Source organism: Dasypus novemcinctus, chromosome 19 (assembly GCF_030445035.2).
Source record: "Dasypus novemcinctus isolate mDasNov1 chromosome 19, mDasNov1.1.hap2, whole genome shotgun sequence".
Classification (NCBI taxonomy): domain Eukaryota; kingdom Metazoa; phylum Chordata; class Mammalia; order Cingulata; family Dasypodidae; genus Dasypus; species Dasypus novemcinctus.
This window is the reverse complement of record NC_080691.1, coordinates 19532637-19546522: the sequence shown is the minus strand read 5'-3', so window position 1 is coordinate 19546522 and position 13886 is coordinate 19532637. Positions and strand designations below refer to the sequence as shown.

The 13886-nt window shown below is 51.2% G+C and overlaps 1 protein-coding gene across 3 annotated transcripts in view; it reads right to left on the bottom strand.

Annotated features, from left to right (window-relative positions):
* The window catches only part of KDM2B (lysine demethylase 2B), a 142096-nt gene that overhangs the window by 11191 nt on the left and 117019 nt on the right, over window positions 1-13886 (bottom strand). For all 3 annotated transcript variants that reach the window (XM_058281345.2, XM_058281346.2, XM_058281347.1), the window contains 9 exons: window positions 9332-9475; window positions 8172-8258; window positions 7779-8039; window positions 7459-7572; window positions 6850-6888; window positions 6035-6714; window positions 5204-5367; window positions 4951-5112; window positions 4101-4319 (listed from right to left, as the gene is read on the bottom strand). In XM_058281345.2, the coding sequence (XP_058137328.1) occupies window positions 4101-4319; window positions 4951-5112; window positions 5204-5367; window positions 6035-6714; window positions 6850-6888; window positions 7459-7572; window positions 7779-8039; window positions 8172-8258; window positions 9332-9475 (1870 nt within the window). The remainder of the gene's footprint in view (window positions 1-4100; window positions 4320-4950; window positions 5113-5203; window positions 5368-6034; window positions 6715-6849; window positions 6889-7458; window positions 7573-7778; window positions 8040-8171; window positions 8259-9331; window positions 9476-13886) is intronic.

The following is a 13886-nucleotide window of genomic DNA, read 5'->3' as shown; positions in this document are numbered from 1 at the left end:
GGTGACAAGCTGACAAAACAAGAGACACAAGGGGAGGAACATAATGAGAGACAACAAAAAAGCAGGGAATGGAAATGGCTCAAGTAATTAAGTGCCTCCTCCCCATCAGTGGGTCTCAAGTTCAGTTCCCAGTGTCTCCTAAAGAAACAAGGAAGATGAAGAGACACGTAAGTACAAACAACAAGGGGATAGGGAGAAATAAATAAAACCTAAAAGAAAGTTAAGTATGACCTGGCAATTTCACTACAGGTTTATATACACAAAAGAATCCAAAGCAGAGTCTCAAACAAATACTTGCACATTGATGTTCATAGCAGCATTATTCACAATTGCCCAAAGATGGAAACAGTCCAAGGTTCTATCAAGAGATAAATGGATAAACAAAATGTGATATACACTGGAATATTACTCAGCTGTAAAAAGGAATGAAGTTCTGACACATAGGCCAACAGGGATGAACCCTGAAGATGTCAGGTTGAGTTAAATAAGCCAGAGACAAAAGGATAATTTATGCCCTCAATGATAAGAAATAATAAGAAACGAGCAAATTCACAAAGTCAGATACCAGAATACAGGTTTTCCCAGGGGCTGAGATGGAGGCAGCGAATGGGGCATTAATCCTTAAACTATACAGAGTCTCTATTTGGGTTGAGAGAAAAGTTCTGGTAATGGATGGTGGTGATGGTAGCACAACATTGTGAATGTAATTAATACCACTGAAGTATATTTGAATGGAGTTAAAAGGGAAAATTTGGGAAGCAGATGTGGCTCACACAATTGAGCTCCTGCATACCACATGAGAGGTCCTGGGTTCAGATCCTGATGTCTCCTAATGAAGATGAGCAAGACAGCCAGCTGATGCAACAAGAGACACAAGGAAGAAAACACAATGAGAAACACAACAAAGCAGGGAGTGGAGGTGGCTCAAGCAATTAGGCACCTCCCTCCCACACAGGCGATTCTGTGTGGATCCCAGTGGCTCCTAAAAGTAAGATGAGCACACAACAGACAGAAAGAGCAAATACAAACAACAAGGGGGCGGGGAGAAATAAATCTTAAACAAAAAAAAATTAAGTTGTATGTTAGTAAAATAGACTTATAGCAATGCAAAACAAGAAAGGGCTGTACAACACAAGTAGACTATAGTTAATAGAATATAATAAAATTCTTTCAATTATAACAAATGTACCATAATACAAGGCATTGAAAATAGGAGAGGGGGTTATATGGGAGCTCAATTTTCTGCATAATTTTTCTGTAAACCTGTAACATAAAAAGAAACATTCACATATATCTGTATCCAAGAAAGAACAACAAGCTATTATACAAAAACTCAGAGAACAAAATATAACTCAAAAATTAGCTCAACAAAATGTACTTCATAAAATTAGGCTGAACTGTATGAAATTACCAACATCTGATTGTGTTTTGACCTATATAAACACCAATTTCTTATGGTTCAACCTCACATAATAGAAATGAACAACTCACTATTATGGGTTTGATAATAAGTTGAGGAAAACAGAAAATAGAGTAAAAACAAACATAAAATAATATAAAAGAGGAAGAAATAAGATATTGGAGCGCTAATCCAGAAGGAGAAAACAGGAAGGAAGAAAATAAAATTTCCCAGAATAAAGTACATTTACAGATGGAAAGGGCTCATGTGTGTGCTTAGCTTGATGAATGAGAACAAACTCATACCAAGACATCAAAAATTTCAGAAAATTAGAGGCAAAGAAAACTTCCCATAAACTCTCAATGAGAGAAAACAGATTCATTGAAGGATGAAGAATGAAATGACTTGGTCTCAGACTCTGGAAAGCAGAAGACAGTGGAGCAATGCCTTCCAATTTCTGAAGAAATGTGGTTCCCAAACTAGAATTTTATATCCAGCTGAACTAGCAATGAAATGTAAAGATGCAATGAGGATCTTCATACATACAATATCTATAGATATATGTCCCCCACCAAAATGAAAGAGTAAACCAAGAAAGAGGACATGGAATCAAGGAGAGAAGACAAGACAGAGGCCGATGGATCCCCGGGATGATGGCTGTGTGCACGCAGGGGTACCCAGTCCACCTGGGAAAAGCAGTCAGAGAGGAGGAGGAAGGACAGGTTGAGGAAGGGAGGTCTCAGACAGAAACTGGTCAGGTGTTTGATGAGTTTGTTGTATAGGGGGAAAAGTAGACAATCTGTTGTACTGTTTGCTTAAAATCAAGCAAGCAAAAATGAGGACATCATCAACCTTAGGGAATCAACAACAAAAGAGAATTGTGCAAGAAGAAAATTAATCATAGTACATAGAAACAGAGTCCTAGTATTGGCTCAACGGCAAGTAATACTCACATGGTCATAATAAGGTAAATAATAAATAACCAAAAATTATGATATAACTGGAAAGATGAAAGAAAAAAGGGGAATAAGAATTTAAGTGTATCAAGTCCTTGCATTTACCACAGAAAATCAATAAACATACAATGTCTGAGCAGACGGAAAATATCAACTAGCAATTTAAGCTAGCTGTTTGGAAATATGGAGATAGATATGAAAGGAAGGGCTATGAGTAGGAAAAGAGTAAGGCAAGGGACTACCTTGGGCACCCACCCAATAAATATCACTAAAATGAAATTCAGCCTGAATAACAACAGCTAGACAACTGTGACTTTGTCACTAGATGAGACCCTCCAACCAAGTTCATGGATCCCAGAATGTCTGAAAGTAGAACGAGTTCTGTGGTATCTCGTTTTATCATTAACTAATTACACTCCAGGAGGAAGAAAAAATTGAATCTGGAAGAAACTGGGCCTAAAGGTCTACCTTAATGTATTTCACAGCTCTTACAGAAGGCAGGCAGAGATCCACATGGATGGATGAAAAGATGACCTCAACACATTACGTGGTGGGAAAATAAAATGTAGAAGATTATTATACACTCAAACATGACCTGGACTGCACTGGGGCAAGAAGGGTTTATACTGGTATCTCTGCTATTCAGACAATCACCGAATCAGAACATAATAGGTTAATATGCAGAAAGTACTTAGAACAGGCCTGGCATAGAGTTAAGTCCTATATGTGAGTGTCACCTACTAATATAATTTGTTTAAAAATTTCCCAAGGTGGGAAGCAGAAGGAGAGGAAAGGCCCTCCTGGGGTGAGGATGGAGCATGCTGTGGGCCGAGGTGCCTGCCTGGTCCTCCTCCAAGGGAAAGTCCATCAGCAGTCAAGTCAGGTGCACGAGCTGAGCCTGGAGCTGGTGCCACTGGTTACCTCACTTCAGGCACCTCTCTTTTCTCTTGCCTCCATGGGGTGGGACAATCCCTGCCACCAAACCATGGAGGGATGGCTTCCTAGTCCTCCAGCTACAGGATTCTCTCCTACTATCCGAACCCGCCATTCTGCAGCATGGGTGGCAGAATGTGTGTGTTTATCAGGCAGAGGACAGGGTTCAAGGAGCAGCAGATGACTACACGCTACGTGACTCCCGGGGAAGCAAACATGACTGGACTGTGCCCAAATGTAATCCAAATTATGTGATGTTCTTTATTGCTCAGTAATTTCTGGAATAAAGTTTCTCTCTCTCTCTTTGGCTCATCCAAATCTCACAACCAATCTAGAACACCCTAAACTATCAGACCATAAACTGGTGAGTGTGGGCTAAGAATGTGGGAGCTTCGCCTCTTTCACAAACCACACCATCAGGCTGGGGTTCTTACTAACCTCCTCCAGCACCACCAGGAAGCAGGGGGAGGGAGGATCCTGCAGTGCGTGTGTCGGAGAATGATGACAGAACTGTGGGGTTTCCTTTTTTATTGTCATTAACAGTTCCCCTGACAGCAAGGGTCACGAGGGGGAACACATGAGCCACAACAACCAAAGCAAGAGGCCAGCGGCAGAGCGGCTCCCCTGGACGACCACGCCCTCGCTGGAAGCCCCGCCCCGCCTTGTTTCCCACTGGCCTCCCACATGCCCTGGCTCTCACCAGCACTACTCCTTGTCTGTATCATTTATTACAAATCTGAAAAGCATTTACTGTTTGTCACATGTCTACCCCCAGCCCCAGCATATCCTAGAACCTGGCCAGACCTGCTCACCTGACAGGTTGATTTCTGTTAAGGAGTCTCGGGTGGTGGTGCCCACGGCAGTGAGCAGGTTGATAGACTGATCTGTCACGTGGTTACAGTAACTAAGGTGGAGCCTGGAGAGCAGGGGCATATGGCGGATGATGAGCCGCAGGGAGGCATCTGTGATGTCTAGGCCTGCCAGGCGCAGCTCCACAATGTTCCGGAGCTTGCTCCGATTGTCCATCTGGCCTGGTGGGACAGGAAGGAGAGTCCCACTGACACAACACTCTAAAAGACCCACCAACCAACAAGAAACTCACATTTTGTTGAAATACAAGTGTTCTCAAAAGCCCCGAATTAGTCCCTATTTACAGATCGGAAAATTCCACATCAAATTTTAGATTTCTAGATTCTCTTGAAAACTGAGAAAACCTAGAAACACGGAGCTTGCATTCCACCCAGCAGTGACCGGTTGACTGGAGGAGAGATGGCGCAGCGTCTCTGAATGACTGCTGTTTGTTTGCTTTAGCTACTCGCAAAAAGTGATGGCTCAGGTGGCTCAACCACCCATACTGACCCAGAAGCGAGAGGAGGTTTGATGAGAGACAGACGCATACAAAAAGCTCCAGGAGTGGAATCTTCGCGGGACCCAAGGAGCCTGCCCTCTCTCAGCAAGATCCCCTCCAAGCCTGAAGCTGACTGAGAACAAAGCAGCCTGTAATCAGGCCAACCTCCAGAAGAGACAACTCAAGGACTTCGAGGCCAAAAGAGGCTTGAGGATGCACATGCCAGATGGCGTGTGTGGTCGACACCACACCAAATGGCAATAGGCACAGATCTCCAGTGAAGCCCTGGGCATGGCCCTGGCCTGGCAACTCACCTGGCCTGTTATCCGTGGGTGGGGACAGGAGATCCCGCATCTGGGCATCCTTCAATCCTTCTACCCACTGGACATCCAGGGTCCGGAGCAGAGGACAACTGGAGCTACAGAGGGCAGAGACTGCAATCCACGAGCAGCCAGACAGCACCAAGTCTCGGAGCCCTGGAGTGACACGCAAGTGGGTGGCGGGTCAGGGGACACACCTCCCTCGTCCCACCGCGGCACGCAGGCGGGCCCTGGCCGGGTGGCTCACCAGGAAGCCGGTTGATGAGCCAGCTCAGCTGCTTCTTGGAGATATTGGTCCAGCTGAGGTCCAGGGAGACAGGCTGTCGCCGGATGATGCCGCTCAGCATCAGGGGCGTGATGGACTTGCAGTGGTTCAGGTCAATGCAGGTCCATAACCGCTTATCGCAGCACCTGGGGGACAGAGCCAGCACAGGTGGTGTTCAGAGCTGGGGGCTCCCTTGGGAAGCACCCCCCAACCCACCGGGCTCGGGGAGGCTGCTCGACTCAGTCCCCTGCCCCCTACTCTGTTTGGCTCCCCTCCTTCCCACCTCAGGCTCCTCAGCTGATTACCACAGGCTGTTCTCAGAAAGTGCCAACAACTCCCCTCAAGCATTTACTGTGGCTTTCCAGGCCCTCCTTGTGCCAGACTGCACGGCCACCCCGAGAGGCAGGCGTCATAGCCTGAAGGCAAGGACCTGGCCAGGTCTAGGAGGCTAGCAAATACCAGAGCAGGGATTCAAGTCAATGCTCAGAGCCCCTATTCTTCACCCAGGCCAATTCTCAAAAGACAAGGACTCCATTTGGTCCTTACTACATCTTCCAAAGAGCTAAATCAGGAATGCCAGCAGCTTTCATCTCGGAACTTGGCAGAGAACAAAGCTGTCCTGGGGCTTAGAAGTAAACAGGACCACAGGTAAGCTGTTGTGTTTGGCGTGGGTACAAGAGTAACAAGTGGGGTGGCACATCTGTGTCCCCGGTCCAGTCTGTGTGACCCTAGAGCAGACGCAGGGTTGACCTCCCTGGCCCCTGCCCAAGACCCTCCCTGGCCCCGTGAGAGCTCGGCTGCAGGTCCCCTCACCAGCGGTTCCAGGTCCTGCAGACCCGCATGCAGACACACAGGTCTTGGTGGCTGAGGTAGCTGAAGACGGCCATCCACACCTCCCTGTGCATGACGTGGGCTGCCCCATCATCCAGGGGCAGCGAGTCAGGTGGGGGGCTGATGGGGGGCGGCCGGATCACATGTCGCTCCATCTGGATGCACTTGGGCGGGGACACAGAAGGGGGAGGCCGGGAGATGACGCGCGGTGGGCTCCGCAGGCCCGGCCCCAGCTGGTGCCGCAGCTCCCTGGCGGTGCCGTTGAGCCCCTTGCTGAAGCGGTGGGGCCGCTCACAGAAGCCCGGCGGCCGCTTGGGCTCCTCATTCTCGCTCTCAGGCTCCGATTTGATGGGCTGGTGGTTCTCGTTGGCCAGGCTGCTCTCAGTCTTCTGGATCTCTTGGTTGAGCTCCTTGCTCAGCTCCTTGCTCAGCTCCTTGTTGGGGAGCCGCCGTTTCCGCCGCATCTTCACCTTTTTCTTCTCCTCGGGGCCCTCTGCACCCTCGGTGCTGGGCCCAGCGGTGGGGGAGCTTGAGCGTGAGTGGTCACTCTCCCTGGTCTTGGGGGGCGCCTCAGGCAGCTCGTCCTCAGGTTCCTGCTTGAAGCGCCGGAGTGGCTTGTTGGCTAGAGCCATGCGATCCTCACTGTTCTTCCAGGACCGCCGCTGTAGGGGCGAGAGGCCGGGGAGGGGTGAGCCCAGGGCCCATCACCCAGGTGCTGGGGTGCAGCTCTGACAACTCAGGATAGGCTGGGAGCACAGGGAGGGCAGGAGGGGAGGGGAAGGGAAGGGAGGTAGTACCTTTTTCCTGAAAAGCTTATCTTCCTTGCCAGGTTTTAGCTGTCACAGGAAAGAAAGGATGCAGAGCTTGTGCCCAGGGTTTGTGGACTGGCTCCCTCCATAGCCAACCCCCCCACGAGCCCACCATCTCTGCAGAGTAGGGGCTGGAGGGAAACCTTCTCCACAAATCCCATCTCCTTCACATCAGACTGATGGAAGGGGTGGCCCTGCCGGCTAACTTCAAGGAGAAGCAAGTAGGAGTATGGTCAAACTGTTCCCACCCAACTGACCTCCCACCCCAGGACCAACCCAGAAATCTGAAATCTCTCATTTAAATTGGACTTTGCTCTGGAACTTGGGCCTCAAAGGCTGGGCCGCTGGGAGGAGCAACTCCAGACGCCACCTTGTGGCTGAGGCCAGGATTGTCGGAAGCTCCCGAGATCCATGGGGCCTCCCAAAGGCAGCTTCAGCTGAGGTCCCGGAGCAGGAGCGAGTCAGAGCCCCCGGGCTGGGCCTGGGGGGCTACAAGGAGCAGGCCCAGCAGCAACGCATCCGTGGACCAAGGGCAAGTAGGCCTGGACGCGCAAGTCCCCAGGGCCTGGGGCGGGCGGGCGGGCAAAGTGGGAGCACCTGCTGCTGGAAGTAAGTGAGACTGGATCTCCACCAAGGGCTGAGGCTGCTGCCTAGAGGGGGCCTCGGCGAAAGGTGAGAGGAGGAACCGGGGGACGTTTGAAGCGTCGAGGCCTAAAGGAGGTGGGAAGAGGAGGGACTCGCTGGTTTCCCCCTCCTTTCTTTTGGGCCAGGCTCCCAGGACTAAGTGGCCCACTCAGGGCAGCAAGAGGCCAGGGCCCTAAGCCCCCACCCCCCCCCCACCCCTCACCCCGCAGCACCCAGGGACCAGCCGGGCCTCCCCCGCCCCTGCCCCCCGCCCCTCCTGGTCCAGCGCCTACTCGCTTGCGTCCACTCAGCTCTTGGGGCTTCTCATATTTCCGCTTCCTCCTCAGGTGCACGTCGTCAGACTTGCGGCGCAGAATGCCATCAGGGGGCACCTTCTTGGGGTGCTCGTCTGACCTGCGCCGGGGCGCCTCCTCACACTCACTCCTCCGCTTGGCAGGCTCCTGCCCTTCCTTGTTGTCCCGGTTCATCTTCTGCTCCTTGAGCAGGGAGCCGGGCAGGTTGGAGGCGTACTTAAAGCCAGGGCCACGCTTTTGCTTGTAGGCCAAAAAGAGAGAAGGCACAGACCGACTGTATATCTTTGGACTCGCCCCCACTCCCTGCGGGTGCAGGGCCCACTGGCCCCTCCCCGCCCCCTGCCAACCCCAGACTCGGAGCCCAGCACTCACTTTCCCGGTCTTGCCAGCATGGTTACACTTGGGACACTCCCAGCAGTTAGGAAGCTCGTCGTTGACCACACCCTCTGACTCCTTAATCTGCGAAGGACACCAGGAGTAAGCACTGGAGGGGGCGAGGGGGCTGCGGGAACAGCAACACCCCCTCCCAGATGCCAGCCCATCCCATCTTTGCCAAAAAAATCCCCGAGTGGTATCGAGGGCCCCCTAAGGGGCTTTGGGTTCAGATCAGCGTTCGAATCCTGATTTTGCATCTTACTTGCTGAGCAAACCTCTCAGTCCCTGGGGCCAGCACCGTCATGGTAAAATGGAAAGAGCTCCCACTTGCTGGCTCCAGTGAGAAAGCGAGGGAAGGCAAAGGGCACTCAACAAAGTGTTCATTTAGCGCACGGTGCCAGGGGCTGAGCACGAACAAGTCCGACGTGGAACTCCCTGCTCTCGTGGAGTTGATGATCCAAGAGGGCCGTGAGCAGGCAATTAAAAGAGCGCCTCCTTTAGAGAAGTGGGGGGTTCAAAAGAAACACCCCCCCAAAGTAAAGCAGGAGCTTCTGGAGTGAAGCCGGGCACATCCACCTGAGCTCCCCAGCACCCACACATCCACCAGCTCCCCAGCCTCTCCCAGCTGACACGAGCTGACACGTCGGTGGGGTGGGCGGGTAGCAGACACGCAGGCATGGCGGTCACCCAGAAGTAACACTGCCCTGGGCATGCCGCAGGAACAGGTTCCCAGCGCAGAAGAACAGGATCACGGCCCTCTGCTTTCTGGGGCCTGCCCTCCCCTGCCTGGGTGCTTGTTCTCCCAGAAGCCCCGAGTCAGTGTCCATAAGCCGCCCGACCACCTGGAGGGCCTTCCTCTGCCCCAGGTTTCCAGCATAAAACACCATGTCCTCGGTCTACGGAGGCTGAGACTCTGCAGTGGGCGGCACTGGGAGGTCAGGGTGCCTGTTCCCTCAGGAGATGCCGGAGGAAGCCCTAAGCGGCTCCAGCTCCTTCCTGCACTACTGCACTAGACTCCTCACCTGACACAAAGAATGTCCAGAACTAACCAAGCCACCGGAAGCCCCCAGCCCCTCCCTGTCAGTCCCCAGGAGGGAACCTAAGCGACCCCCCCCAGGAGCATCACCAGAGGCTGAGGAGGGCCCCTCCCCACTCACCTTCAGGCACCCTGGGTGGATGATCTCATTGCAGATGGAGCACTCCATGAGCATGAGGTTAAACTTGCCCTCTTCCTCGTCCACTGTGTCTTCCTTCCCGGCCTCGCCACACACAAGGCACACGGCGGTGTGGGGCAGCACTGGCTGGAGAGTTGGGAGAGCACAGGAGTGAGCGCGCGTGGGGAGGACGCAGGCCAAGGGCGACAGGGAGATGGCAGACAACCGCTGGGGCACCACACTTTCAACCCCACATCCCCACACCAGGGTGCCAGGCACCCAGTGCTCTGAGAAAGCAATGAACAGGACAGATGTGCATCTATGCCATCTGAGCAGAGGTGGGGCCCAGACAAATGACAAACAGGCGGTGACTAGGAGGGCAGTGCTACAGCACCTGGTAAATGGTGAGCAGGGGTATGCGGGAAAATCAAGAGAGGGCCAGGGCTATTGGAGCTGACAGGTGAGCAAAGATGAAGTTCTTTCCAGGGGAGAGCAGGTAGGCTGAGGCTGCTGCTCACCAAGGAAATCCACCAGACCAGAGGGATCCGAGACTAGTCCAGGGACCCCAGAAGTCCCCAAGACCTTTCTAGGTGGGTCTGTGAGGCCAACACTATTTTCAGAACAATATCCAGACATTATTTGCCTTTTTCACTGTGTTGATACTTTCCCTACTATGGCAAAAGCCGCAGTGGGTCAATGTGCCTTAGCACAAGTCAAGGCAGTGTCCCCACTGGGCTAGTTGCCACCATATATAATTTATTGACACCCACACAGAACAACTGCCACTTTCATTTAGGGATGTCTGACGGAGAGCAAACAGTATTAATTTATTAAATTCTTGACCCATGAGTATACATCCTTTCCAACACTGTGTGGCTGAGGAGCCGCGTGTGCGGCCCGAGGGACACTGGCTATCCACAGCACTGGGCAGAACAAGCCACTCCATGCGGAACATCGTTTTCATGTGAAGAAGTAGTAACGGGCAGACGTTTTCACAAAGACAAAAGAAGTGAGCCTGTCACTTCTGGAAAAATAACAACATTTGTTGCAAATGATAAAAATTCAAGTTTTCAGACAAATGTTAAAATTTTGGAAAACTTACATTAGCCATTGTTAGTTGGAGGTCTTCCCAATATTTTAAAGACTTTTCTGATGAGACTGATGACAATATTAACAGATGTGGCTTTCTGATATTGTGCAATGATGGGTCAACACTCAGAAATTCAGCATTAACTCAGCAAACCAATATTTTCCAAATGACCAGTGCATGAAGTTACAGAATCACACATGAGTATATGAACAATTCAAAGGGCAAGAAGGACTAATAAGTCTTATGTAACAGCTCAGAAGTTCATTGATACAGTTTCAGATTCTACATTGCAACTAACCTTTAAGAAACTGCCACCTGTTGCACTGTGGTGGAATATCAAAGAAAGCCTGTACTTTATTGAAAAGGCTACTACAATATCCCTCCCTTTCTCACTGCACGAGGCCAGATGTTCCTCATGTACTCCCACCAAAACCACACCCCAACAGACAGGGCCTGAGCTCACAGGAAGGCCCAGGGCTAATGAGCTGAACAGAAAAGAGATTTATGAAAACATAAACCAATGTCACTCCCCTTACTATAGTTTGTGTTTTTTAGAAAATAGTTGTGTGTTTTTTCCCATAAAAATAAGTTATTTATGTTAAATGTACAGTTTCTTGTAATTTAAAAATTAAAAAAACCTTTAAGGTTGCTCAGTTTTAACTTCTAAAACAGTAAAAACCAATAAATATAACCCCCCATAAACTTTCCTTGGGTTCCTCCTAATTTTTAAAATTATTTTTGTATTTTTCTTTAGTTTTCATTTTTCTCATAATTTTTAAGAGGCTCAAGGAGTCCTGAGAGCAGACCATTTGTGAGATGATGCACCAGACTAACTCTAAGCCCCTTGAAGAAAGGGGCCACAGCAGAGGCATTCGCCACCGCACACACCTCGCCTCCCTGTGTTTAAAGCAGTGCCCCGTGTGCAAAATAAGCCCACGTTAAATTTCAGGGAGGGGAGTGGATGTCGCGCAAGTGGTTGAGCACCTGCTTCCCATGTACGAGTCCCCAGGTTCAATCCCCGGGACCTCTTCAAAAATAAAAAACAAAAACCTGTTGAACTGTTTTAGGGGAACTTTAAGTAAAATATCTGCGGGATCTACGCTCCATAGATATGGGAAAGTCTTTACAAAATGGCACAAAAAAATCCAAATAAACAGAGCACCGAAGGGAAAAGACAACAAATACCTAATGAGCACCTGCTAAAGCAAGAAACGGCTGCTCCCCTCGAGGTCTGTGGGAAGACAAAGACATAGGTCACTAAACTCCATGGAAAACGTGAAAAGTTGTGTTCAAGTATTAGGGAGGACGAGAAGGGGCAGACGCCTAGTTCTGAAGGGCTTGCAGGACAGGGAATTTGGGCTTGTACAGGTAAAGGACTGGAGGGAACTCCAACAGCAGGGGCTGGCACGAGGAGAGAGAAGAGCGAGCGGCCATGCTCAGCAGGGTGGGCTGCAGGGGCCAGGGAAGGGCAGCCACAGGCATGACGGACGCGAGGGAGTGTGGATGGAGCATGGGGCACACACCAGGTGGCCAGGAGACGGTCCCTGATGGGACAGGGACTGAGAGGAGAACGACTCTGCAGTAGGCAGCACAAGGAGAGGCACCCAGAGAAAGGAAACCCAGGCCTCGCTTGTGACGAAACGGTGCTGGATGCTGGCAAGGGAGGGTGGTCTGTGGAAGCCTTGCGGAGGGAGGGAACAAAGAAGGGCTCAGCCTGGTTCCAGAAAGAGGGAAACTTTGACACATCAAGAGGGGTCCAGGGGAGAGTGGATCTGACCCAACGGATAGTGCGTCCGCCTACCACACGGGAGGTCCAAGGTTCAAACCCAGGGCCTCCTGACACGTGTGATGAGCTGGCCCACACACAGTGCTCATGCATGCAAGGAGTGCCGTGCCACGCAAGGATGTCCCCCACATAGGGGAGGCCCACGCACAAGGAGTGCGCCAAGAAAGGAGAGCCGCCCAGCGCAAAAAAAGTGCAGCCTGCCCAGGAATGGGCACACATGGAGAACTGACGCAGTAAGATGACACAACAACAAAGAGAGACACAGATTCCGGGTGCCACAGACAAGAATACAAGCAGGCACAGAAGAACACACAGTGAATGGACAGAGAGAGCAGACAACTGGGAGGTGGGGGTGGGGGGAGGCGGGGAAGAGTAGAGAAATAAATAAAAAATAAAAGTTAAAAAAAAAAAAGGAGTCCAGGGAGCAGATGTGGCTCAGGCAGTTGAGCCCCTGCTTCCCACATAGGAGGGCCCTGGGTTTGGTCCCTGGTGCCTCCTAAAAACAAAAAACAAACAACAAGCAAACAAAGGAAAACACCAACTCAAGGGAACCAATGTGGCTCCGTGGTTGAACATCAGCTTCCCACATATGAGGTCTGGGGTTCAATTCCTTGCCCCGGTACCTCAAAAAAAGAGGGAGCCAGAAGAAGAATAGAGGTGGGCGTGCTTATGCCGTTTGTGGGTAAGAAGGGGAAGGAAGTGTCCAAGGAAGTAGAACGGCTGGAAGAAGCTTTGTCCAAGGAAGTAGAACGGCTGGAAGAAGCTTAAGAAGGACCCACAGGCCAGGCAGAGTCTTGAATGTGCTAGAAACCACGTTGGGGAGGGCAGGGAAAGGCAGGGGAGGGGAAGAGAATTACAGGAAAGTCAAGGTCCCTCAACCAGCACTCAGTGTGCCAGGCACTGTGTTGGGCCTGAGTTGCAAACATAAATTAGAGACAGCGGAGAGAGCCGGGCTTCCTTTAACTGTGCTTGGGAGAGCAGGGGTGGGAGGAAAAATAAAAGAACCCCTTTGGCCTAGTGGAGGGGTGGAGGTATGAGATGAGACCTGGAGATCCCAGAGCTCAGGGACCACCTGGCTGAGGGAGAGGGGGAGGAAAGCCTGGGGAACTGGTAAGGGTCAGAGGACAAAGTGGAAGAGACCGTCCACTTAGTGCCAACACAAGGAGTTTTAGGCAAGACTACTCTCAAAATATGCAGGCCCTATCAACAAACTCTCTTGAAACCTGACAGAACCCAAAACACACATACACATTCATAGACAGAAATTTATACTTAATTTCAGCAGGGGTGCTTACAAATCCCTGAGAGCCTCTTAAAGGACCTGGGGTGCAGGCACTGACTAAAAACACAAGTGCTGCACGTGGTAGGAGGACAAAGTGCCTCTTAGCTTGGGGGGTGGGGGTGGGCAGCCAGGAAGGCAGGCACCAGGGTCTCAGAGGAGCCGACCCAGAGCCCAGGAATCCCGTCCCTCCGGCTCAGCCTGCTGGCCGGTGGGAGCAGGGAGCACTGCCCTACGGCACTGGCGGCTGGGCCAGGAGGAACTCCCTATGGAAGGGAGAGTGGGGTGTGCAGAGGGATCCACGGGAAGCGGCAGGACCATTCCAAGGCGCCAAACCTGTATCTTCTTGGCCCGTCCTGGGGTGAGGCAAGCCACCCTGTGCTGCTGGCAGAGACGTGTCGAA